Source organism: Siphateles boraxobius, unplaced genomic scaffold (genome assembly GCF_051911475.1).
Source record: "Siphateles boraxobius isolate OS27281-9 unplaced genomic scaffold, OSU_SipBor_1 1, whole genome shotgun sequence".
In the NCBI taxonomy this organism is placed as follows: Eukaryota; Metazoa; Chordata; class Actinopteri; order Cypriniformes; family Leuciscidae; genus Siphateles; species Siphateles boraxobius.
The window spans coordinates 13,424,719-13,452,242 of record NW_027508699.1 but is presented as its reverse complement, the minus strand read 5'-3'; the positions used below and the strand labels follow the sequence as shown (position 1 = coordinate 13,452,242).

General features: G+C 44.8%; 1 protein-coding gene across 1 annotated transcript in view; it reads right to left on the bottom strand.

Annotated features, from left to right (window-relative positions):
- The window catches only part of abhd3 (abhydrolase domain containing 3, phospholipase), a 31,769-nt gene extending 5,697 nt beyond the window's left edge, over positions 1–26,072 (bottom strand). The window contains exons 1-5 of the mRNA XM_077216276.1: positions 25,721–26,072; positions 24,192–24,355; positions 13,391–13,573; positions 4,848–4,893; positions 3,789–3,901 (exon numbers count right to left, since the gene is read on the bottom strand). Of these exons, the coding sequence (XP_077072391.1) occupies positions 3,789–3,901; positions 4,848–4,893; positions 13,391–13,573; positions 24,192–24,355; positions 25,721–25,882 (668 nt within the window). The 5' untranslated portion in view covers positions 25,883–26,072. The remainder of the gene's footprint in view (positions 1–3,788; positions 3,902–4,847; positions 4,894–13,390; positions 13,574–24,191; positions 24,356–25,720) is intronic.
- Positions 26,073–27,524: the final 1,452 nt, after the last annotated feature.

The following is a 27,524-nucleotide window of genomic DNA, read 5'->3' as shown; positions in this document are numbered from 1 at the left end:
ATCGAAACAGCAAAACTTCAGTTGTGTATGTTGTTATTTTCCTCTTTGCATATTTGCATGACATATTGAACAACATTAGTTCTGTCCATCTAAAGAAAAAAAGTTTAATAGTTCAGGGATATAGAAATAATGCTCAAATTAAAAAAAAATACACAAAAAACATTACATAAGAAAAATAGGGAAAATGTCATTTATTATGAGTGTACCATATTTTTCACAAAAAGATTAACCAGCACAGCTGCTTTTGAGATTGATAATAATAAGAAATGTTTCTTGAAAACCAAATCTGCATAATAAGGGCCGTTTACACAACACCGCTTTCAATTAAAAACAGAAAACATTTTATGCGTTTTGATCGTTCATTTACAGGACAACTTTATTTCGGGGCCTAAAAACGCAAACTATTGAAAAAGGGTTTCAAAATGCTAGTTTGCCGTCTAATGTTGGCGTCTGTACGCTTAAAACACAAAGGAAAAACTTTTCCATTTGTAATACATTGTAGTCGTGTAAATGCATACTTAGTATCACTGTGAGGCAACCGAGGAAGAGGACATGCAAATCTAAGGCACCGTTTTCACAACACCATCTTCAGCTCAAAACGGAAAACTTTTAATGCATTTTTTTTGGCCATTCATTTTTACAACAAAAACACAAATTTGTGAAAACAATGACTTTATGTACATGTGTATTCTGTGTTCAGTCAATAAAGCGAATAGTTTTTCTTTAGAAAGTGACATCGCCAACTACTGGCCTGGCATTAATAATACAGCGTTTTTAGTCGTTTTTGGGATCATTTTGACAATGTTGTCATCTGTAAGCAAAAATAGCAAAGGAAAACCATTTTTAGTACATTGTTGTCGTGTAACTTACCTTAATTGCAGCAGTTTTACTTTAACAAAACAAAAACGAAAAGTCGACAAAGAAGATACAACATGGGAGTATAAACGCAATCGTTTTGCATTCCAACACAAAGACAATACTTGACACTGATTATCTCGGTTACGTATGGTAACCGACGTTCCCTGAAAGAGGGAACGGAGACGTTCATCAGAGGGATCCGACAGATATGGGATCTTCGCAGAGAGACCAATCTATTTAGAGAAAAACTAAACGAGCCAATGCACATTGGCATGCTATAATTGCGCTAGCTGCTTCTATCACACAGTGCGGGTATATAATTAGCAGCAGGTGCAACGCATCTTTGGTTTTCGCTGAGGAGCCGAGCCAGGGACCCGGCCGTCTGCAGCGATGGTAGAACAACATGGCGACGGGACGAACGTTTCCGTTCCCTCTTTCAGGGAACGTGGGTTGCCATACATATCCGAGACGTTCCCTTTCATGTCTGTAACTCCAACGTTCATCGGAGGGATCCGACAGAAAAGGGATCTCTACCATTACGCTATGTTGTTGGCCATTCCAGTGCCCTGCATAAGCCTCACTTCTCTCCCTTTATTAGGTGCAGAAGCTTCCTTGGTCCTGGCCACTGATGTTCCACAAGATCCACTCAGTGAGAACATTGGATAACACTGGGAAAGCGTGTACTTCTTAGGGGAAGGAGAACGCTGCGGAAGCCACGACCTGCACGACCTACCCACACATTAATCTATAGAGGCACCTCGTAGAGAGGGCTCTAGCAGAAGAGATGGAGTCTACCACCGCCTGGGTTGGTAGCCTAGAACCTTTGCGTCCCGTCCAGGGACCAGACATGTAGCTTCCAGAAGTCTGGACGCGGGTGCCATAGGGTGCCCCGTCTCTGATAAAGCAGGTCCTTCCTCAGAGTACTAGTTCTGGGAACCAGGTCCAGTTGGGCCAATAGGGGGCCACTAACAGGACCTGCTCCTCATCCTCCCTGACTTTCCACAAGGTCTGTGCAAGAAGGCTCACTGGGGGAAACACATACTTGCATAGGCCCCGGGGCCAGCTGTGTGCCAGTGCACCTGTGCCGAGGGTTTCGTCGGTCAGGGAAAAGAACAACTGGCAATGTGACGTGTCCGGGGAGGCAAACAGATGTACCTGTTCAGGCCCGAAACGCCTCCAAATCAGATGGACCACCTGGGGATGGAGTCGCCACACTCCTGGAAGCGTAAGCTGTTGTGAGAGCTCGTCGGCTGCACGATTGAGCTTGCCCGGGATGTAGGGGCTGTAGAACCCTGACTTCATATTGGCTGGGAGGGACCGGCTCGATCTCGTCCTTCGCAAGTCGGACTTCGATCTCTGCCCGTAAGACAGGAGCACCAGTAGCCATCACTGTGGTGAACCGGATGCCCCTGAACTTGGGAGGGTTCCGGGTGAACTAAATCGCATAGCCGAGTCTGATGTGGCTACAGCTGGCTGAGCTGCCAGAGGAGGAAAAAAATTGTTAAATTCTACACCCGGCCCTCCTCCGGGTAAAGAGCAGCTTCATCCCGGTCCGGGTCGCCCGTCTCAGAGGTGATTTTTCACTGCCAACTCGGCGGCTGAGACGGAGTCGTTTCCCTGCGAGACTTAACGTCACAGGGAGGCTGGCTGTGGCGGGGTCCCCCTTTTTTTTTGCAGGGAAATGACGCCCTTGGCGACAAGCAGACTGAGGGGCAGTTCTGCTGAGAGAACATGAACATGAACCACCCAAGAACGCAGTATCAGCATGCTTAAGCCCAGGCATGTGAGACAGTGATTGTGGCCGTCACATGAGGACAGGGAACGACCGCATCCAGAAGCACATGTGGAATGTTACACTCGTGTAAGCTCTTTTAGGAAAATTTGCTCTCCCTAGTGCTGAAGCGCACAGTCCGCGGCCAACAGCGGGAAATAGTGCAATCTGCTGAGGCACTCAACCGAACCGCCATGCTCAGAGCTGTGAAAACAGCTGTTTTTTTTTTGTTTAGTTTTCTGAGGTGATCCTGCTGTAGCGCGCAGTGACACCAACACAAAGGTGAGGGCTTCTTCCAAAAAGAACACTCGAAAGGTTGTCTGTTCTTTAGAAGTAAGACTGCTGGAACAGAACATGAATCAGCATGGCTCAGAAGCAAAATGCAAAGATGCGTTGCACCTGCTGCTCATTATAAACCCGCACTGCGTGATAGAAGCAGCTGGCACAATTATCGCATGCCAATGTAAATTGGCTCATTTAGTTTCTCCCGAAGTAGATTGGTCTCTCTGATCCCTCCGACGAACGTTGGAGTGATTGACATGGAAGGGAAACTATAAACTAAGAGTAACTGGAACAAACCAAAGAGAACGTGACAATTAGAATGATTTCTGAGGGATCATGTGACACTGAAGACTGGAGTAATGATGCTGAAAATACAGCTTTGCCATCATAGGAATAAATTACATTTTAAAATATATCAAAAAGGAACATTTTACAGTTATAAATACAGGAATAAATACAGTTATTTTAAATAATAATAATGTTTCAAAATATTACTGTTTTTACTGTATGTTTGATCAAATAAATGCAGTCGTGATCAGCATAAGAGACCCCAAACTTGTAAACGGTACTGTATTTCACACAGGCAACTGCATGCTAACTTTCTATTTAATTAAAGGTGCTATACAGTTTGGATCAGTGGAAAAATAGAGCTAGAGTGGCCTAGTATGAGTGATCATAGTAGCTGTGATTAATTCCCTTATAAGGGCAGGATAAACCCCAGAGAGAGAGAATATGTGTGTGTGTGTGTGTGTGTGTGTGCGCGCGTGTGTGTGTGCGCGCGTGTGTGTGTGTGTGTGTGTGTGTGTGTGTGTGTGTGTGTGTGTGTGTGTGTGTGTGTGTGTGTGTGTGTGTGTGTGTGTGTGTGTGTTAAACTCACCCGCCCATAGAAACCCCAGCCGCCATGAGTGGAGCATTGTCAATGGTCTGCTGGACATGCTCAATGACCATCTCCAGATCCTCTGTGTTGGCTGCACAATAAGTCCTAGGCGTCTAGAGTACAATGGACAATGGTTATAAGACCCATAATAGAGAGCGTATATATCTTTAACCATAGACACACAAACACCAAAGCTTACATGATCCATTTATGCTTATGGAATCTTACAACCTGAATGTATTAATGTGGGTAATATAAAGAAAAAAAATCATAATTAATTTTTCCAATTTTAATAACATATTATTGAAATTGAAAAGCATCTGCTGAAATTTCAGATAACAGTTTGATATTTTATTTAAACTAATTAAAAACAGAATATGCTATACTATAGCATAAAATACATACTATGTTTGGTTTATTTTATGCCAAAGAACTAATTTTGTACTGAGTGCACTCAATGACAAATCAATTTTCATTAAGATAATATAAGGTATGGTGAAATTTGAAGTATTATTAAAGCATATTAATGAGATTTACTGATTGTGTATTGTGATGTGTTGGTAGTCTCTGACTAAACTTTTGACTTTTATTGCACCTTAAGTGCTACTCATGGAAAATATTACTTAAAATTGTGTATTTCTTTAACCACTATTTTTTCTAAATAAAATAAAAACATATTTGTAGGTTGTCCTTCAAGATTATTTCCGTAGGTTTTCCGCAAAGGTTTTTATGAACACATTCCCAACACGTTTCAAGGCTTTTAAGCCTCATTTAATTGCAAACACACACGGAATAACATTATCATCTGAATTCCAACGAGGTACATGAGTCAAAGGAAAGGAAAGATTTTTATCAGGGGTCTAGTTTACGGGATGTGTTTGCACAACAAATATTACGTAACTTTAATTTAAATAACTCATACTTCATATATTTGCAAATATTCATGGTGACAGCAATGTGTGTAACCTGTGCCAAAGCTTAACATTACATACATTTTGGGATATATTGAACAAGGTAAGACGAAACAGAACGTAGAGGAGATAAAAATATCATTCTTACCAATAACTTTTCACCTGATACACCTCTGTTATTGAACACCACACATCTGAAATATACAAGTAACGATTCATGAAAAGAGTCGGAAACACAGGACAACGAAACAGAACAGAACTTGAACATTACAGTACTAAACTGAAATAAAAATAAAAGCTAAATAGAAACATTAGGGGGGAAAAATGAAAAAAAAAACATAACAAACTTAGTAAATTTTAAACTAATTAATTAAAAGGAAAATGTTAAAACTGATAAATACGATATACTATATTAATTATACTAAAATAACAGCGAAAAGACACCTATTTAAGGTGAGACACCACAGTCATCTTTGAGATCTTTGAGATTTTGTGCTATTTGGCTTTTGTTGTTATTTGGCTGTAGTTTCAAACTAATGGAAAGAAAACATCCAAAATAAACTTTTAAGTGTTGCTTTTATTGCATTTTATTATTTGTGTATGTTGACTTCAATTCCAAATTATCTTTAAAGGCCGGTGTCTGGCTGTTGACAGTATTTTCAGTTTCATGTTCAGTTTAAGAAAAACATTCCACTCTGAAACGTCCTGTGAAATCAGTGCTTACAAAGTCTGTGCATGAAATACGTTCTGGATGCTCTTCTAGTTTGTTAATATTGTGAGGGTCTGAAACAGGTTTGAAATCGCCACCATCCTTTATATTTACACTAGAGCAGAACTCGCAGTTATTGAGGGGCGGGATATTTCCCGAACACATTCTAAACGCTGCCAATCACAACACACTGGTCCAGCTAACCAGTCACAGCACATTTTGTATTTCGGAAGGAGGGGCTTCATCAAAACCGGAACTAAACAACGCATTCGGGACAGACTGGGAGAGAGGAGCAGTAATAATGTAAAATATGTGAAAAAGAATATGTTTTTTGAACATTCAAGCATGAAAGAATATTCTAGTACACCCCAAAAACAAAATCAAGACTTCATAAAAGGGCATTATAGGACCCCAATTAATGTGACTTTTGTAAAACCAATAAAAAGAGCTGCAATTGTTTTTTCCTTAAAGTTTTAGTTGGCTGTATGAACTACAGTGAAAACATTTGAGAATTTTGTGCCCAGTGTTTTGTGAAAATGATGATTTGTAATTTCCATGAAATGAAGGAAAATGGACAACCTGTTTAGGACAATTAAAAAGTGTTCAGATCACTCAACTGTTTTGAGCACAGTGACCTGAGTTTGGAGAAATGGATCAAATCGATTGAGGAAAAACGTCTCGGTTACGTATGTAACCCTCGTTCCCTGAGTAGGGAACGGAGACGTTACGTCGGATGACGACGAATGGGGGTTTCGCTTAGAACACCTATCGACTTCGAGTATTACAAAACGAGCCAATGGCGATGAAATGCCATGGGTCTGCGTAATTTGCATAGCGTATCTCCGCCCCACCGCGTGGGTATAAAGGAGGACGCCGGCAACATGCAGGTATGTCTTCGCTGAGGAGCCGAGACTGAACTCAGGCGTCTGCCCAGCGGTACAGCGGAAGTGGCAGGGAGACGTAACGTCTCCGTTCCCTACTCAGGGAACGAGGGTTACATACGTAACCGAGACGTTCCCTTTCGTAGTCACTCCGAGTTACGTCGGATGACGACGAATGGGGGTCCCCGTGAAATCACGCCACCTTCACAGCTGTCTTCCAGTGCCCTGCGAAAGTCTGATCCCCCTGTCGTGATACTGGCACAGACGAAGGAGTCCTACTTAACACAGGAATACCAAGGTACACTGGGAAGCATATCTCAGAGGAGATATGCCGCAGCATGCCTACCCGTAGGGAGGACTTAAGATACACATATGGCCGGAGGGCTACATATGGAGGAACACTGAAGTGACCAGCCCGAGGGGTGGCAACTTTCAACTCCAGGAGGGCAAGATGGCTTGCCAAGGGAAAGACACATGCTCAAGGAGGCTTACAGTGGAAATACACATGTGGGGGTTACTCAGGGAGGAACCATGCACACGGAGGCACCTAGCCGACGCCCAGGCAATAGACACTGGCGCCAGCGTCAACAGTGCAGGAGGAACTCAGGGCTTCAAAGAGGAAGGCTCACCTGAGGAATAATCGCACGTATCCAGTCCGTGGAGTGGAATGGCGAGCAAGCGAAGACACCTGAGCGGGTCCAGTACGAGAGGACACAGGCTCCACTCGGAGATTATAGAATCTGGCGAATGTGTTGGGTGTCGCCCAGCCTGCAGCTCTACAAATGTCTGCCAGCGAGGCGCCATGTGCTAGAGCCCAAGAGGAAGCCACACTCCGAGTGGAGTGGGCTGTCACACCAAGGGGGCACGGTCGGCCTTGCTGTTGGTAAGCCAAAGCAATGGCGTCCACTATCCAGTGAGACAACCTCTGCTTTGAGAGAGCCTTTCCCTTCAGTCTCCCACCATAACAGACAAAGAGCTGGTCTGAGGTCCTGAAACACTGCGTTCTGTCTACGTAAGCGCGGAGAGCGCGTACTGGACAGAGCAGTGCCAAGGCTGGGTCTGCCTCCTCCCGGGGCAGCGCTTGCAGGTCCACCACCTGGTCCCGGAAGGGAGTGGTGGGAACCTTGGGCACATATCCAGGCCGGGGTCTCAGGATCACGTGAGAGTGACCGGGCCCGAATTCCAGGCACGCTTCGTCAACGGAGAATGCGTGCAGGTCCCCTACCCTCTTGATGGAGGCCAATGCAACCAGGAGCGCTGTCTTCATAGACAGGAACTTAAGCTCAACTGGTTGCAGAGGCTCAAAGGGAGCCCTCTGCAGGGCATTTAAGACCACTGAGAGGTCCCAAGAGGGAACGAGAGGAGGGCGAGGAGGATTCAGTCTCCTCGCTCCTCTCAGGAACCTGACGATCAGGTCGTGCTTCCCCAGAGACCTTGAACTGCTTCGTGATATGCGGCGATAGCGGCCACATACACCTTCAGGGTGGAGGGAGACAGCCTTCGCTCCAACCCATCTTGCAGGAAGGAAAGCACGACAGAGATCGAGCATCTCCTGGGGTCTTCTCGACGAGAAGAGCACCAGTTGACGAAGAGGTTCCACTTCAACGCATAGACATGTCTCGTGGACGATGCTCTAGCGGAAGTGATGGTAGCCGCCACCGCTGGTGGCAGGGTACTCAAACCTGCCTCGTCCCGTCCAGGAGCCACACGTGGAGCCTCCAGAGATCGGGTCGAGGGTGCCAAAGGCCCCGTCTCTGAGAAAGGAGATCCTTCCTCAGAGGAATTGGCCAAGGAGGTGCTGTCGCGAGGAGTACCAGTTCGGAGAACCAGGTCCGGGTGGGCCAATACGGCGCAACCAGAATGAGCTGCTCCTCGTCCTCCTTGATCTTGCACAAGGTCTGTGCGAGAAGGCTCACTGGGGGAAACGCATATTTGCGTAGGCCCCGCGGCCAGCTGTGCGCCAGTGCATCCGTGCCGAGAGAGCCCTCAGTCAGGGAATAGAACAGGGCGCAATGGGTCGAGTCGTGAGAGGCAAACAGATCTAACTGTGCGTCCCCGAACTGGTCCCAAATCAGCTGAACCGACTGGGGATGGAGTCTCCATTCACCGGAGATGGGCCGAAACCGTGACAGCTCGTGGGCTGCAAAGTTCCGATCTCCCGGAATCTAGATAGCACGAAGGGACCTCAGGTGCTTCTGACTCCATAAGAGGAGGTGGCGTGCGAGTTGCGACATACGGCGGGAGCGTAGACCACCCTGACGGTTGATGTACGCTACAGTCGCGGTATTGTCTGAACGGACTAGTACGTGTTGACCCCTGAGCAACGTGAGGAAACGGTGCAGGGCAAGGCGTACTGCCAGCAACTCGAGGCAATTGACAAGCAGAAGGCGCTGGGGTCCTGTCCAGGAGCCCGCGGCAGCATGTCCGTTGCACATGGCGCCTCAGCCCGTGGAAGAGGCATCTGTGGAGACCACAACATGCCTGGAAACTCGTTCTAGGGGAACACCGGCCCGTAGAAACTGAGGTTCCACCACGGGGTGAAGGTCTGACGACAGGTCGGAGTTACTGTAACTCGGAGCGTGCCATGATGCCATGCCCACCTCGGGACTCAATCGCGAAGCCACAGCTGAAGCGGTCTCATATGAAGCAATCCGAGCGGCGTTGCCGCAGCTGCAGATGCCATATGCCCCAGGAGCCTCTGAAACAATTTCAGTGGGACCGCACTCTTGTTTAATGGCTGAGTGGAGAAGGCGACCAAGTCCATGCCGAGAAAAGAGCTCCCCTGCACGGGGCAAAGTTTACTCCTTTCCCAGTTGACCCGAAGGCCCAGACGAGCTAGGTGCCGGAGCACTGGGTCCCTGTATTCACAAACCTGGTCTCAGGAGTGAGCTTAAGACAGCCAGTCACCAAGATAGTTCAGGATGCGAACCCCGTGTTCCCATGGAGGAACAAGGGCTGCCTCAACAACCTTGTGAAGGCGCGAGGAGACAGGGCTAGCCCGAATGGGAGAACAGCGTACTGACATGCGCGCGCCCTGACAGCAGAACGTAGGTACGGTCTGAGTCGAAGGAGAACGGAGACATAAGAGTAGGCGTCCTTCAGGTCGATCGCTGCAAACCAATCCTGTGGCCGCACACATCCAGAAATGCGTTTGGCCAGGAGCATCTTGAACGGCAGCCTGAGAAGGGAGCGGTTCAGATGCATAGGTCCAGGATTGGCCGTAACCCACCAGACTTCTCCGGGACAATGAGGTAGGGACTGTTAACCCGGACCTCATCTCGGCTGGAGGGACAGTCTCAATCGCACCCTTCGCCAGTAGGGAGCAACCTCCGCTCTCATGATTGGGGCATAGCCACCGACGAAAGTGGAGCGGACTCCCGTGAAGCCGGGAGGAGACCGTGCGAACTGAATCGCATAGCCGAGCCGATGGTTCGCACGACCCAGCGGAACAGAGGGAGCTCTAGTGCAGGCTCCCAACTGTGCCAGCGGAGTGAAGAACCACAGACGTCCCCCCGGTGGTGCAGCGAAGCGGAAATGACCAGCCCAGACGAGGGCGGCATAGCGGCCCGGTGTGGGGGCAAGGTCATAACCGCACCCTGACAGAGGAGGCCAGGGAAGGACCAGCGTTCCACGGGGGCCTGCTCTGTCAGGGGTCTGGCGACAGAGGGGGACAGGGGCGAAACGGTCCGTGGACGGCACGCCGTGTCAACCACCTCTGGGGCAGAGGGGGAAGAGGAGAGCACGGCTTGTGGGCGGCGCTCTGTGTCGTCCGAGAACTCTGTATGCTCAGAGAGGAGAGAGTCAGTTCTTCCTGAATAAGGATTCTTCCCCAGCCCTCCACCGGGGAAAGGAGTGGCCCTGCTACCAACTCCTGGAAAGAACTGAGTCTCATCTCTGAGCAGCCCATCTCAAAAGTGCCGCTTAACCCGGCGTTTAGCGGGGTGCGGGGCTGGAGAGGGCTGTGGCATCCCCCTACGGTCTTCCAGAGCCAGGCCCGGGTGAACGGGCGGGGTTGGAACCGTGGGAGGGAGCCTTCGGCGGTGGGCAGACTGAGGGATCTGAGCGGACGGCGGGGCCGTCGGGCAGAATAACCTCAATCTGCTCACGGGCGGTTGAGAACTGTGGGCAGAAGCACTCAACCGCACCGCCGAAGAGGCCGACCTGGGAGATGGGGGTGTCGAGCAGACGGGTCCGCCCGACATCTTGCACATCAGACCGGTCCGCCCCAAACTGGTGAACATCACCTGACTCCGAGAGCGTACGGCCACTTTCGTCGCTCGGAGAGCAAGGTCAGTGGCGGCGCGCAGCTCACTGAAGAGCCTCGGGTCAGTCCCGCCCTCCTGCATGTCCATGAGCGTCTGGGTCAGGTAGACCAGCAGAACGGTCATGGGATGCAGTGAGGCAGCTGCCTGTCCTGTGGCACTATAGGATTTCGCCACAGATTACTGTGACGAAAAGAACTACAGGCTTGGACGGGTGCTTAGGATTGCGCCGGGAAGCACTCTGAGGACACAGTAGCATGGCAACAGAGCGTTCAACCGGGGGAACCCCAGTGTACCCATGGGCAGCGGCCCCTGAGGGGAGGAAAGGCGGATGAGACCAACGAGAGGACCCGTGAACTCATCATGCACGTCCGGGAGGAAAGATATTGGGGTTTGCCGTGGACGCGTCGGCGGCCTCACCCAAAAACCAATCGTCCCGGGAAAGCATGGCCATCATCTCCGGATCAGACTCAGGCACAGCCGTATAAACACCAAAGGGTGGCAGCTGTGAAGAGTCGTCATTTCCAGAAGAATCAAGCCCACCTAGTGATGCTGCTACAGACACAGCATCATCCTCTGTAGCTTCAAATGAAAACACACGGGCCACCCGAGGGTAGACTCGTGGAATCATCAGTTCGCTAGCGGGCACCGTCATTAAAGAGGGGGGGCTGGGGCGTGGACACAGAGTCGGCGCCTTGTTCCAGACCAACACCCTCAGGTCACCCTGTCCACCAGCCGAAGATCGGGTAGTGGATGAGGGGACTCTCACTCTTGCGAGTTCACCGAGTCTCGACCTATATATGACGCGATGATCACGTTCCCAGAGAGAACATGAGTCATCCACGAGCGCTGTTCAAGCATGATCAAAGCCCAAACACACTAGACAGCGCTCGTGCCCATCAGAGTCCGATACCAGTCCGCTGCAACCAGAAATGCACGGGCGAGCCGTCTTTAAAAAGACGTGCCGCGTGCGATCTCTTTTATGAGAGGAGAAAAAAACTCCGCGATGTTGAAGCGCACAGGGAGACACACACACACTGGCAGATCACTGCACAGATCAGCAGGCACTGTGAGCTCGCTGCAGATCGCCGTCACACCAACACCGGAGAGAGAAGCTCGTCTCATAGAGCGAAGTCAGAGATGATTGTGGAGTGAAGAAATATTCTTGGCTCCGAAGCGAAAACATACCTGCATGTTGCCGGCGTCCTCCTTTATACCCACGCGGTGGGGCGGAGATACGCTATGCAAATTCCGCAGACCCATGGCATTTCATCGCCATTGGCTCGTTTTGTAATACTCGAAGTCGATAGGTGTTCTAAGCGAAACCCCCATTCGTCGTCATCCGACGTAACTCGGAGTGACTACGAAAGGGAACTGTAATTAGATAATGCCTAAATTGCATATTTAAATATAAAATTTCAGAAAAAAAACTTGTAATCCAAAAATAGTTGGAATTCTTGTAATCAATCAACTGAGGAATTATGGTGTCTTGCTTTAAATGTCTAAATAGCAGAAAACCCAACATCCATCAGTCAGCGCACAAATAACTTCTTGACATTTCAAGAGGTTAACATGGAAAGCTTAGATGTTCTGCGGCAAAACTAGTTTACATCTACTTTCATACGTCACTGCTAATATCTTAGAGTACCTTTAGCGGAGGGTGGGCCTTTTTTCGCTGCGGCATGGAAAGTTGGTCTGAGCTAAGCTGTAAAAATGGACAAAGCTGCAGTTCATTAAGCAGAGAACACAGACCAAAGAAAGATGCTGAGTGAGCTGCTGTGCCCCCACGACCTCATGCCTCTCCAGACAGATGCCCAAAAAGAGAGAAAGTGCCCGTCTCTGCATGCCTGAATGGTTTAATACGGAGCTCAGCTCTTTGTCGACACACTCTCTCTCTGTCTAAATAGAGTGGCAACTTTAGAAGTAGGAGTCTGACAAAGATGTTACAGGGGTATTGTAAAGCATGCACAATGCATTGATCTACATCGCAGCTACACATGTTCTAAAACAGGTGTGCCGTAAAGCTTACAAAAGCATCAAATTGAATCTTTTTCAACATTAACATTTTAATATAACATTATAATCATTATGGCCTTTAGAAAAATGTTTTTTTGAAGAGGTGGGGCAGTGCACTATAGGCCCCTGTGGCACGGCCTAAGCTTTTGTCCTTAATGGCATTTTTTTCCTTACATTACTTTTACTTTTATACTTTAAGTAGTTTTGAAACCATTACTTTTACACTTTTACTTGAGTAAAAAGCTTGAGTTGATACTTCAACTTCTACAGAAGTCTTTTTAAACCCTAGTATCTATACTTCTACTTGAGGAATGAATGTGAATACTTTTGACACCTCTGTTGTTAGTGAACATCCTGACGCCGACAACACCCATGCTGCTGACAGTAGTTTAGATGTGCTTTTCTTTCAATAGCAAAATAAACACAACAAAATGACAGAGCTAAGACAACAGTAGTTAAGAAAGCATCTGATCATCTTATGCAATTACAACTTAATTTTCTACAATAAACCGGCCTCTAGTGTGTTCATGTTTTTTTGAACGCGTACGTCAGAGCTCGAGGACTGAACAGAAGAAATGAATCAGAGAAGATTTGCATGTCAAAGAAGGCGGAGCCTCAGAGCCACACCTACCAATTACATAATCACCATGGACCAATGGTAGTTCGAAGGTGTTTACCAGGATGGATTCTGATTGGCTGTCATTGTTTCCCTTGTACATCAAATGGAAAAATTGCTCTGAAAGTGATTGCCGTGAACTCGTTATAGTAATCGTCCTTGGAGTGAACGGGCCTTAAATGAAAGTCTGTGAACTAGGTTGCTCACCTGTATCCCATATCCCGGCTCTGCTGTACCATATGTAGAATGTAGGATTCGCGGCTTGTGCCCGTCAGTCCCGGGAGCAGCAGCACAGTGGGTCGTGTGGACTGGTCCGGGTGGCACGTGCTGTCATCATTGTCAAACCAATCCAGAGAGATCTGGCCTCCATCTGGTGCTCTAATGAGCTCACTGCCGGACATAGAACAGAAAGAAGCAGCTTAATTTTGCCAGAAGAACATTCAGTGAAACTGTGGAACTGTGTGTTAATACTAGCTTAAGTCCTCATAAAAAGTACAAAGAAAGAAACTGTGACGCAACTAACAAAAGTACCATAATAAAGTACCACGGCTGTACAGTGGTAGTATGGCAATAGGCCTACATATCACACCACAGCGGCCCCTTAAGCCACTCTTAAAAATGTGCAGCATGAATGAAACTGGATTGGATACATAATAATGTGCTATTGTTCTTGTCAAATGCCTTTAAAACAGTTTGTGCTTTCATAATGCAAACCAATTTTAATTGCTGAAACATGTAAAATGTATCTGGGTTTTATACCTCTACTTTAAGTTTGATAGAGATCCTGATTTCGAGATTCTATAAAAAAACTATCAAACTAATCTGTTCACTGCTGTTTGAGTGCATAATGTATTTGTTTTTTGTATAGTAAAGTATATCAGTAAATATATATTCATAAATAATAATAAAAAAATTGATTAAAGAAAAATAATCAAGAGAAATACTAATGTTTGCATTTTTGTAAATCATCCATTTGCAATATATTAAGTACGGTGGTACAATTTGAGCAATGTGAATTTCTGAAGCGGTTAAACGTAAAACATAAAAGATCATATTTTACACAATTATGAATATGTACTGCATAATTGTTAGATATTTGGAATTGAATTGGTGACCAGAGTTTGATATGGTCACTGTATTTATCAGGTCTAAAGCCAAAGTCAGTCTTCAGTCTGGCACTAGGCACATCCCAACTGTGCTATGAGCTGACATCACTTTCCATACTGGTCGCTAGTTTGCCTCCAACCTCTACATTAGCGCTTGGCTAATATTCAATGGCTCATGTTGTTGTCGGCATGAGCATCAGTTATTGAAAAACCCACATTGGTCAATTCCTAATATATATGTTCCATATACAGTATAATGGGTCTATTGCTGGAACCTTTATGATACATTGCTTACGTGTTGCAGCATTTGTAAGTGGCTTTGGATAAACACATTTTTTTCAGCATTTGTAATGTCACAAAATATTTCTATTTTAAATAAAGTGCATTTGAACACAAAGCAAATATTAGGCTGTACAAATGTTAATAATAAATGCTTCTTGAGCAGCAAGTCAGAATATTAGAATGATTTCTGAAGGATCATGTGACACTGAAGACTGGAGTAATGATGCTGAAAATATCTGGGTCCTGTCACCTTGATTGGTCTTGTTCTTAGTTTGGTGACAGGATCCTGACACTCATCGGTTTGTCTCGTGTTTGTGTGAACGTACGGCTTTGGGGTTGTTCTCTGGTCCGTGCGCATTTATGTCTGTGCCTTGCATGTTCGGGGCATGGTGTATGGATCCTGACACTTAGGCTTGGTTCAGTTTCGGTGTCGGGGTCCTGACATCCATGCTCCGTGCACTTCTGTTTGTCTTGAGTCTTGTTTTTTGTTTGGGCACATGGCGGATGAGCGTGTTTGTCTGCCATGTGCTCTTCTGTCCTGTGGGTCTGTGTGAACACGTGGCTTTTGTCGTGTTTGTTTGCCATGTGTGTCAGTCTTGCCTTGTGTGTGTGTGTGTGGCTTCTGTCATGTTTATTTTTGCCATTTGCATTTTGCACACAGCTTTTTGTTTGTTTCTGTGTGCCATGTCTTCTGTCAGACTTTAGTCTTGGCCCCGCGCCCTCTTGTTACCGGATTATAGGTTCATTTGCGCCACCTGTACTGCCTTGTTGCAACGATTTTTCAATCAAAAACGTAAAACTTTTTATGCGTTTTGGCCATTCATTTACAGGGCAACGGCGTTTTGGGTGCCTGAAAACGCGAACTTTTGAAAACAGTCTCAGTCAAACAGAACAAATCAACAAAAAACAAGAATCTCTGAAAACCATGATATCACGCACATGCATATTACGTGTTCAGTCTATAGTGTTTCATCGCCATCTAATGGCCTGGCAGCAGAAAACAGAGATTTTAGTAATTTTCGCGGATCCATGTGAATGGGGATCGCTTTGACAATGATGTCGTCTGTATGCGGAAAACTCAAAAGATAAACTTCTCCGTTTTAAGCATATCGCCCTTATTCTCCTTTTCGGTCCTATCCATGTTCCTCATGTAGAAGCCTTGCTCCAGTCCTGCTGCCAGCAGCCCAGGACTGTGTTTCACCCATATTGGGGAGGTTTAATTTGTGTTTTATTTATTTTTGGATTAAATAAAGCCCTTCAAAGCTCTCTGAGTCCTCACAATTCTTGACCCGCACCTGACAGAAAATTCAGCTTTGCCATCACAGGAATAAATGACATTTTTAAAATATATTACAATAGAAAACAGTTTTAAATGTTAATAATATTTAACAATATTAACGTTTTACTGTATTTTTGATTATATAAATGCAGCCTTGGTTATATTATATTAGCCTAGATTATTTCAAAAAAACATTTTTAAAAATCCTACCGACCCCAAACTTTTGAACGGTAGTCTATATTACATTTTAATATAAGGACAGCATGAGATACACAAATGTACTGATTTTAAACAAATACTTATTTGACAAAATATTTACTCTAAAGTATTTAAAAAATAAGTGTGCTCCATGAAGGTCAGCCTTCATATACAGTAGGTATAAAATTGTCAAATTGTTCATGAATAATGTATTTACAGTGCATGGACTCATCTTATATTGCCTTATCCGCTGCTTTATATGGCCTCATCATGACTCTGCTTAAAGAGACAGATTCCTCAGAGACACTGCGGAGAGAATCTATGTCAAAGGGCTCTCGTGTTGTCTTACAGCCGAGATGAGCCAACTCTATGCTCAAACCTGCTTTCTCGGAGACGAGACAAGCACGTAAAGCTGGTATGTAATTTCAGAGTGATCATTAAAAATGCACTAAGTCTGTCCACAGTCAAGTGCCTTCAAGAAAGGCCCGCTCTCAAATGTGGGAAAGTTGTTTATAGACATGTAAATCCCATCTTTCAAAATGTCAGACAGTGAGAGACCAATCTGCCAAAGCGCTTCCCAATGACAACCTATTGGCTTTCAGTAATATGTCTGGAGAAAAACAAATATAGTGCTTACATCTTTCATATTGTACTTTCGAAATATCTTACTTTCTAATTAAATTGAATCCAACATTGAACTAAATTGAGCTGAATTAGGCACTAGAGCTGCATGATTTATGTGGAAAATAAAATAGGAATTTACCTGATGTAAATTGCACAATTTGGCCAAATATTTTGTGATTATATGTCAAGATAATTATAAAATAATAAGAATATTAATAATAAAAAGGATTAGTATTATATTATATTTATAATGATGCTTATTATTAAATAAAAACGTTAGGAAATATTACTATTGTTATAAATTTAAAATGAAGAAAAATAACAATTATCTAAGCATGTAAATGAACACAGTGCTGCGCTTCATTCTGAAACACAGTGCGTATATTTATTTAATCAAATTGCAGCCTTTGCAATTTGATAATTGCAGTAAGCCATACACCAAGCCATATCATGATTTTGATTTTATTTTCATTAATTGTTCAGCCCTAAATTACACTATTGTCTTGTGTAGAGCTGCTTTATCAGTGCGCACTGTTTCGCTGAAACGTCTTGATTGTAGACATTCAGGAATTTACACAATACTCCTCATTTAAATAATTCCCGCCGAAGGCATATATGCAAAAAGAAGAGGTGGGGCCTGTTTGAGTTGCGTTAGTAATGTGTTGTCACCATGTCCTAGAAATGCTGTTTTTTCCACTCCGAATCAATCGAATTGATATGGCAAAACTGACGCCATTGTTAGTGTTTCCACCTGAGAAGCTGAAACTCACGGTTATGGTAAGGGGCGTGTCATCTCCGCAAACACGCTCGAAGTGGTTGACCAATCACAACACATTGATCCAGCCGACCAATCAGAGCACATTAAGCTTTTCGGAAGGAGGGGCTTCATTGAGACAGGAACTAAACAGAGTATTACTGACAGAGTGGAAAGAGAGGTGCTAGAACAATGTAAAATAAGTGAACAATAATGTGTTTTTTGAACATTCAAGCATGAAAACCTATTCTAGTAGACCCTAAAAACTAAATCAAGACTTTGTAAAAGGGCATAATATGGCTTCTTTAAGCCCAGTTTCCTTTATTTAGATAATGAATCTGAATAGAATCCTCAAATATCGCAGGTATCTGATGGTGATATCCCATTTAGATCTATATTCCCAGGACATTCTGTTTCCAAAACAGAAGCTCCAATTTCACACCTGACTACATGGCATTGAAGCATGGCAGTGGTGTCAGCAGGCTTCAGCAGATGACATCACACACAAGAGCATTCAGTTTGTCCCAGCACACATCACACACTCCTTGCTAATGGGAATGCGCAGCTGCTGGGACGGTCAAACTCAGACGCCCTTGACTTAAAACACCCTGTCCTTGATCATTTTATAAAACAGCAGGATCCGTAAGCAGATTTGCTCGCTCTAACACATGTGCGTCTCTCACGCCAGCCTCATATTGAGACCGAGGAAACGGATAAGCTATTGATTCAAATCCCGTTAAAAGCCTTTCAGGTGACTGGAACAGAACACTGGATGCTATTGTTTGTGCAAGCATGCATCTTCTCTGAGCACTGAGCAGAAATGCACAGCGGCTGATTCATCCTCTAAATTGGTTCATTGAGCAAAATACTGCAGCACTGAATCGGTTTTAACCGAGTCAGTAACTGATAGTTCTCTTACAGAGGTTCTCTCGTATTGCGTAAGTTTAGCTTACGCTACGGGAAAGATTCATCTTCTCGAGATATTGAAGACAAAAAATTATCCTTAATTTTGTATCATTGTCAACGCAGTGCAGCAGCTAGCAGACCTAGAGCAGGCCATCTCGCGTGCTCATTGGCTGCCCTGTGGGCAACTGCTGCAGCCTACCAGTGAGCCCGGCGTGACGTCACGCCCAATGAAGGGCGCCCGCGCCTTCATAGCGTCACAGCCCGCCAGAATGGGCGTGGCTTAGCGTATAAAAGTAGGGGCTGTAGGCTGACTTCCCTGATTTTTCGTCTCTTCAGCGAGCTCTTCGCATCGCTATATCTGAGAGCAGCCACCGCCGCCGTCGAACAAGCAAAAAAGCCAGCTTAGGACAGCGCTGAGGAAGCCGGCCGTCTTCGCCACCTTCAGCCATTCGTGCGAGCTACGCTATCCGGCGACATATCCTTTTATCTCTGTATTCTGTGTTCTACACTTCCTAAAAGAGCAGCGAGACGTCTTTTTCAAGATGTCTCGCACTTCCTATGGCTCGTGCAGAGCCGCTCAGCATTGGAGATCCGCCCATCTGCTCTCTCTGCCTGGGCCAGGAACACGCAGCCTCGCCCTCTCGATGGAGGATGCGAACACTGCGAGGAACTTCCGATGTCGACCCTGCGGGCTCGAATCGAAATCTTTAACCACAGCGCCGCACGGCTAGCTCTCTTTACGTTACAAGAGAGTTTCCCCGCCCTCGCGCCCCCGTTTCGCGCATCATGCTGAGCCCTCTCGATCTCTCTGCATGACCCGGACGGGCATCATCTGTGTCACATGTAGGTCCCGTGCCCACTACTAGTGCGCGCGCCCTCATACAAACACTGTTCCCAGTTCTGCTCGACCAACGAGTACGCGGCTAGCTCTCTTTACGTTACAAGAGAGCTACCCCGCCCTCGCGTCGCCATTCGTGCGTAATGCTGAGCCCTCTCGAGCTCTCTGCATGACCCGGACGGGCATCAACATACGCGACGTACTGGATGCGTGGTAAGAGCAGAAATGTTTATACAGTTCTGCTCGACCAACGAGCACGCGGCTAGCTCTCTTTACGTTACAAGAGAGCTACCCCGCCCTCGTGTCCCCGTTCGCGCGACATGCAGAGCCCTCTCGAACTCTCTGCATGACCCGGACGGGCATCAACATACGCAACGTACTGGATGCGTGGTAAGAGCAGATATTTGTATACAGTTCTGCTCGACCAACGACCATGCGGTTTTACGTTTTTTCTTTACGTTACAAGAGAGCTACCCCGCCCTCGCGTCCCCGTTGACGCGTCACGCACGCCGCCGTCGAAATTTCTCGCCCTGTCAGTCCCCTTAGATAAGGATACTGCAGCGGTGTATTTGACAGCCAACGAGCCGGTAACGCAACCCGCTCGCCTGCAAACATCCGCCGTTCTCGCTGCGACCCAGAGAAATCTCAAGTGAGTATAATGTCTGGTTATCCGGCTCACGCCGTTGGTGTCTTGAGTGTAGAAAAGGTGCCCACATCTCGGTGTTCACCCTTACACACAAACACGATACCCCCCGTGTCTCCCCTAGACCCCACTCTCATAAAGCTGGCAAATGCCGCTCGAGTGCTAGATGTAGGAAACGTGCCCACAACTCTGTGCTCACGCCTGTTTTCTGCCCGCTCTGTCACATGGCCAGAACAGCCTCATACATGTCAGGTTAAGAATGTAAGTTACGTGCCCGCTCACGCTTACTAACAGACACATCGCCTCCGAAAAGACGCGCGTGTCCCGCTGCGGCCGGACCGCCGTCAAAGTTTATTTCACTGTCAGTCCCCTTCAAACAGGCTACTGCAGTGGTTCATTTAGCAGCCAACGAGCCGGTTTGTTCACCCTCTCGCCTGCACACAAACGCCGTTTTCACTGCGACCCAGAGAAATCTCAAAAAGAGTATAATGTCTGGTCCGGCTCACGCCGTCTGTGTTTTAAGTGTAGTGAAAGTGCCCACGCCCCAGTGTTCACCCCTACACACAAGCACGTCGAATCTCGTGTCACTCACAGAGCACACTCTCATAAAGCGCAGAAAAGCCGCTCGAGTGTTGAATGTAAGAAATGTGTCCACAGGTCTGTGCCCACTATCTGCCCGCTCTGTTACACGATCAAAAAAGCCAGAGATGTTCACGCTTGCTAACACAATTCTCCCCCCGGGCTACGCCCGCGCGTTTAAGTGTTATCTCAAAACGTAGGGCATTAATAAGACGCTCCCCATCCATTATGATCGGGGCGTCAAATACACTTGTAAGTCTCGTGCCCTCGCGTTCACGCTTACAGGAAGCTTTTCCGCCCGGAGCGCTGCTCGCGTGTCAAAAAGTGAAAAAAGAATATTCCCCATCCCTTATTATTGGGACATCTCACAATAAATCAGCCGGTTTCGGCTTTCAGTGAGCAGCCATTGCCCAGAACCGAGAGCGCGCGCACCGCGCTTTCGGCTCCGGTTCAATTTCACAAGCCCGCAAATGCCGGCGATCTGAACCCGGAGGCCACTGAACCCTAGCGGCTCACATAGCTGCGTGGGAAACTATTCAATTCATTCGCCGTCCCCTGCGCTTTCATGCCCGGACCGCGACGATAGTGAATGCGGAAGTAGCACACCTACTTCACGCAGAAATAGCAAAGCTGCTGTGCAAAGGGGCTATAGAAAAGGTACCGCCTTCTCTGAGCGAGTCAGGTTTTTACAGCCGATATTTTCTCGTACCCAAGAAGGACGGAGCCTTCAGACCTATCCTAGATCTGAGACATTTTAACAAAGTGCTTGCGAAAAGACCGTTCAAAATGCTTACGACCAGGAAAATACTCGCGCACGTTTGCCCGAGGGACTGGTTTATTTCTCTAGATCTGATGGATGCCTATTTTCAGATTCAGGTAATACCCCGTCACAGGCAGTTTTTGAGATTCGTCTTCGACGGTCAGGTATATAAATACACCGCCCTGCAGTTCGTTCTGTCCCTAGCACCCCGCACATTTACGAAGTGCATGGACGCGGCGCTCGCCCCCCTGAGAAGTCAGGGGCTGCGAATAATGAACTATCTGGACGATTGGCTGATATTGGCACAGTCAGAGACAGAACTGCTATCTCACAGAACAGTGCTTCTCAGTCACTTGTAGAAGGATGAACCCGCCGCGCTCCCCGTCGGTTCCTATGTGGGATCTTTCATTGGTCCTCGAGGCCCTGAAACCCTTTCCATTTGAACCACTAGACTCCGTGTGGTTGAAATATCTATCACTGGAAACCGTCTTTCTGACTGCACTGTAATCAGTAAAACGTGTGGGGGACCTGCATGCGCTGTCTGTCAGCGTGTCGTGTCTTGAGTTCGGGCCGAATGACTCTAAGTCATCCTCAGACCTAGACATGGCTTTGTTCCTAAAGTGATGGGCACTCCATTCAGAGCGCAAGTTATTTCGCTGTCAGCTCTGCCAGCATCTGACAGCGAAAGTGAGGTGAATCTCCTCTGCCCTGTCAGGGCGCTGAGATTTTACATTACGCGCTCCGCCTCCTTCAGGCGTTTAGAACAGCTTTTTGTTTCGTTTGGTGGGCACACCAAGGGTCTCGCCTCCTCGAAACAGAGCCTGTCCAGATGGATAGTGGACGCTATAGCAGCTGCTTACGTCAAAAGGTCTGCAATGCCCTCTGGGCATCAGGGCTCATTCCACGAGAGGCGTGGCCTCGTCGTGGGCGTGGTCCAGTGGGATTTCTATCCATGACATATGTGTAGCTGCGGGCTGGAGCTCTCCGTCTACCTTTGTCAGGTTTTATAACCTAGAAGTTCCTGCCTTGCAGGCTAAACTTTTGTCAGTTTGAAGAAGAGGTGTATTCTGCCCAGATCTTCCTGCTCAGATCACTCTCACGTGACTCAGCTCTCCTGGTTGAGCTTCACTAGTAGGGTATGTGCCATGTGCCTATACAGACCGGCGCGCAGCTCTGTATTCCCTATGTGTCCCTATCTCGGTTACTAACGTAACCTCGGTTCTCTCTAGAGAGGGAACGAGTATTGCGTAACCGGCCGTGCTCGCGCCACGAGCGACTTCGCTTCAGTCGACGAAAAATCAGGGAAGTCAGCCTACAGCCCCCACTTTTATACGCTAAGCAAATCCCATTCTGGCGGGCTGTGACGCTATGAAGGCGCGGGCGCCCTTCATTGGGCGTGACGTCACGTAGGGCTCACTGGTAGGCTGCAGCAGTTGCCCGCAGGGCAGCCAATGAGCACGCAAGATGGCCTGCTCTAGGTCTGCTAGCTGCTGCACTGCGTTGACAATGAATACAAAATTAAGGATAATTTTTTGGCTTCAATATCTCGAGAAGATGAATCTTTCCCGTAGCGTAAGCTAAACTTACGCAATACTCGTTCCATCTCTAGAGAGAACCGAGGTTACGTTAGTAACCGAGTATCGATTCTACCATACTTTAAACATGCCGCCATCAAAACACTGTTTCACCAACAGACTTCACCAACAAACTGAGTTTAAGCGTTGAGTAGTTTATGTTGAAATCAATGGTCAACAAATCTCAGATGCTTCGATCAAAAAATGTCTCTGTAAATATAAAATAAAGAATCTCACAAAAAAAAAACTGTTAAGAAATATTTGGATTACATTTCACTCCAAAAATCAAAACATAAAAGTAAGAAATGTTTATACATTTTATTATAAGTTTAAGTACTGAGTAATATCAATTAACAACATGTACTTATAAAGGTTAGGAATAGGGTTTGGTTAAAGATTAGTTGCATGTAATTATGCATCATTTACTGTTAATATGTAATGTGTAATAAGGACATGGATTATCACAGAACTGAGAATTATTTTTTGTTATTAGAAAGACATTTAATGTGAGTTATGAGAAACTTATGTAGTTATTATATATTTATATTGGGCAGAATGTCTTGATTGTTGTGAAAATAATGTCCACATGCAAAAAAAAATCTTAAAAGGGTGCACCTTGTAATTTTTTATGTTGTGTTGGTAGACATGGCAGCCATCGTGGACATTATTTGTAGTGAGACATGATACTATTATTTTACAACTGATAGATGCATATGATAGGATGGTCACAGGGATAAAGCTAATAGTAATCAGTTGTCATGTGATCTAAATGTTTTATAAACTATACAAGTTGTATTAGGCTCCTAGTATGGCATGTAAGTTTGCATGATATTCAAATATGTTTAAGTACTATTAATTTACTTACTGAATGCACAGTAATGGTTATAAACATTTTTTTTTCTTTATATCAAATAGAATTTCTTTTATCTTTTGATAATGGGGTGATATATGACCCTCTACAGTCATTTTATTTCAATAAAGTGCAACAAAAGCATGTTTATTACATGCAATCATCAGAACAGGAAGGTTGATATAAGCTGCTACACTCTCTTTGTCCCTTTTTATATTGCTGCGTCCTCTGAACATAAGAGCTACTCTCTGACTGCATCAGACAATCAAGGAAATGAATGCAGAAAGAAGCTCTCTGATCATCTACCAAGGGCACTTGTATATGTAAAAGAAGGCAAAACATATCTTCAAGCGGAGTAACAGTGGCAACTTCAGCATAAATGTGAAATCTGCACTGATTTTGAATCACCAAAGTTCAGTGCAAATCTTTATTTCCTGCCTAAACCAGGACCTGGCACTGAAACACTTAAGAACCACTTCCACTGATATCAAGTCCACCCATTACCAATAATTGTCCATTTCTTAGAACACGTCTATTGACTTTGTAGAGTTAAACAGTCCTCCTGCCACATTCACAGCATGAAGTACATTTTGACCGTGAGGGAACTGTGCTCACTTTCTGTAGCTGACCCAGGGCTTCGCAGTCACAAAGGGTCTGAGCAGTGTTTGAACTCGACTCTCCCAGCACCAGAACGTGGGGTAGTACGTCTCAGAGACCACGGGGCATTGGTCTCGCAGAAACTGATGGAACTTCTTCCCTCCAGCTATCAGTATGGGTTTCTGCAAAGCAAAGAGCAAAGGGATTGATTTTTTTTAATCTCGGAATTAAAAATACTATACATTTAAAATATATAACTAATAATTACTTTTTTTAATCCAATTTTTTATCCTGATACATGATGCCTTTGGAGAATTTAAACTACTTTTTAGGATATGTATAATAACAATTATGGTTATAATCATATTATACAATACATATTTATATTACAGTTTTATATTATAAGATAAATATAACAATATAATAATAATAGTATTTTTTTATTAAGTATTATAAATGTTTTGTATTGTTTTATTATAAAATAAATATAATGAAGTTGTGACATATACAAATAATACCAAAAAATTCTGTCATCATTTACTCCCCCTAAGTTGTTCCAAACCTGCATGAATTTCTTTCTTCAGCTAAACACAAAAGAAGATATTTTGAAGAATGTTGGTAATGTTAAATCAATCAAGCCATTGACTTCCATAGTATTTTTTCTTCCCTACTATGGATGTCAATGGGACCCATTAACTGTTTGGTTACCAACGTTCTTCAAAATATCTTCTTTTGTGTTCAGCTGAACAAAGGAAATTCATACAGGTTTGGAACAACATGAGGGTGAGTAAATAATGACAGAATTTTCATTTCTGGGTGAACTATCCCTTTAAGCCCCAAGCGACATAGTTTTTGAAAAGTTTGCAAAATAATTTGACGTTATATATTTTTGTATGTGTACAATTCAGATACATTTGATTGAAAAGTTTATTCAGTTTATTTAGCCTACTAAGGGCTTTGATTATTAGAGAACTGAACTCGCTGAACAATTGACATTTTTGTCCTTCTAAACATTTGATCGTCCATCATTATTTAATATGTATAGTTTATCAGTGTTTTGAAAATTGCAACACGAGTGGATTGCATTATTGTAACATAACATAATATGCAACGTGACTGCCTCAAAACTTATTTCCCTATATTTTGCTGTTGCAAAAAGGGGGAAGGATGTTCTTGTGGCAATTTTCACCCCTGTACACATGTTTCAAAATGCGAGAGAGTGAACATGAGTTCTCCTGACAGATTAAAGCTTTAATACATATTGCAAAGCGCATTATGACATTAATATACGCTATGCACACGTATAGGATTACACCATGCGGATTGAGTGCAGAGAATTCTGACAGTGACAGGACTAAAATGACGTAACAGCACATTGCATTATGACATCATTAGCCGGCAGTTCTCGTGTTCTGACTGACCCTGTCAACCGCTGCAAATATACACCGCTGCAAATATGACCCAATCACGTGCATGAGCATCCGGACCACGCCATTCATTTATAAATGAATGTAAACGGTACCGGCTCCGATGTACAGTCACCTTACCTTGGCCACAGAGATCAGGTAGTAGCAGGCATAAGCGGCGCTGAATCCGAGCACTAATGATAGTCCAACCCCAGAGCCGAATAGCTCGACTTTAACTTGGTTTTTAAGGTAAAGTGAAAGGTCACTCGAAAATAAATTAAAATTAAGCTCCGGTGAGATCATTGCCCTATAAACCCCACGGTTCCGGCTAATGTTATTGAGACGCTTGGACTGCTGCTGAATGAGGATGCACGTCCAAATACAAAGGTGAACGGAGACAGGACTTTAAATTGGGAGATGGTTGGCGCTCCGTGAAGCGAGTCAGTGCTGCTACCCAGAGAAATGAGCGCTAGAACATGATGGGAAACAGAAGGAAGTCCAAGGGGGCGGAGCTTACGACTCGCCATTTCTTGTTCTTGTTATGATTGGACTGCGTCAATGTCAATTTAAAGTAACACAGTAGATGTAGGCTACAGTGCCTGAAAACGACATGCATCTATATAACTATGTTTTTTTGTGTGCCAATTATCATACAACAATAAAAATTAAAATTAAAAAAAAAAATAAGGCAAGGAGAATAAAAATACAGAAAAGCAGGGGTGAAAACAAAGTTCCGAATAAAGTACATCAACTATGTTTTCTTGTGTGCCAATTATCATACAACATTATTAAAAAAAAATACGGCAGGGAGAATAAAAATACAGAAAGGCAGGGGTGAAAACAAAGTTACGAATAAAGTACATAAACTCAATATAACTCACACAATTTTTAAAGTCTTTGGTGATTTATTTATTCATTTAAACAGTCTCTAATAGTCTAATGCTGCCTGGTCTCACTGTAAAACCATACTAGTGGGTTAATTCATGTGAACAATGTGTCCAATATTTGATAAAACAAAACAAGAAAAAAACAGTTTTTCTAAGGATAATTTGTGAAACCAAAAGGTACATTTTCACACCACATTAAGAAATATATGTATTTACCAACAATAAGCCAAAACAAATGTAAAGCAGTTTCAGAGTAACAAGCCTGTATATTTAATGTCTGGTGACTGACTAGCAGTGATGCGAGCTACAGTATAACGTGATACGTGTTACTTTACGCAACGTAGAAGAAAACTAACCAATCAGAATTGTTTGGGGTTGGTTGATTGGAGATTTTCTATGCTCATTTTGCTGGCACTGCTTGCTTGAGCGAATTTCTATTGGCGTGCCAGGAGCAGGCTCTGATACATCAGGATATGAACCGTGGAGTTCTGAAATGAACACAATTCATTTAATCAAAAAAGCTAAAATGCCCCGCCTTTTGAATGCGGCTCAGTGGTGAATGTACGAATCCTACTATGCTGCCGTCTTGCTCATGAATATTAATTATGGCTCGTGAGTGGACGCTTAAGGAAGGTTACTAAGCAACGTTTACAGTCCATGGTCTAACCTAATTAATATTCACGAGTGTCGTCCCTTGTGTGTCTTCTAGTTGTTGACCTTAAACCAGTAAAGGACTTTTAATACATTTAAGTTTCTGCTATCTATATAAGACTTCACATCTGGTTTAGAACATTGGAAAGCAGTAATATAAAATGTGATTTTTTGTTACTTTATTAATTATAGTGAAACAATAAGGCATATTTCAAAGAGTTAGAGTGCTCGCAAACGATGACCTTGCGAAACCCAGTTTTTAATAAAAATCTACATAAAAGCTGCGCCCTCTAGTGACGACAGCGTTCAGTCAAGGCAAAACGATCTGTGTTGCCTATCTTGTCAGTTATCTTTTATCAGTTAATTTTTTTCTGCTAACTGAAATATCTCCATCACTCTGCACTGTT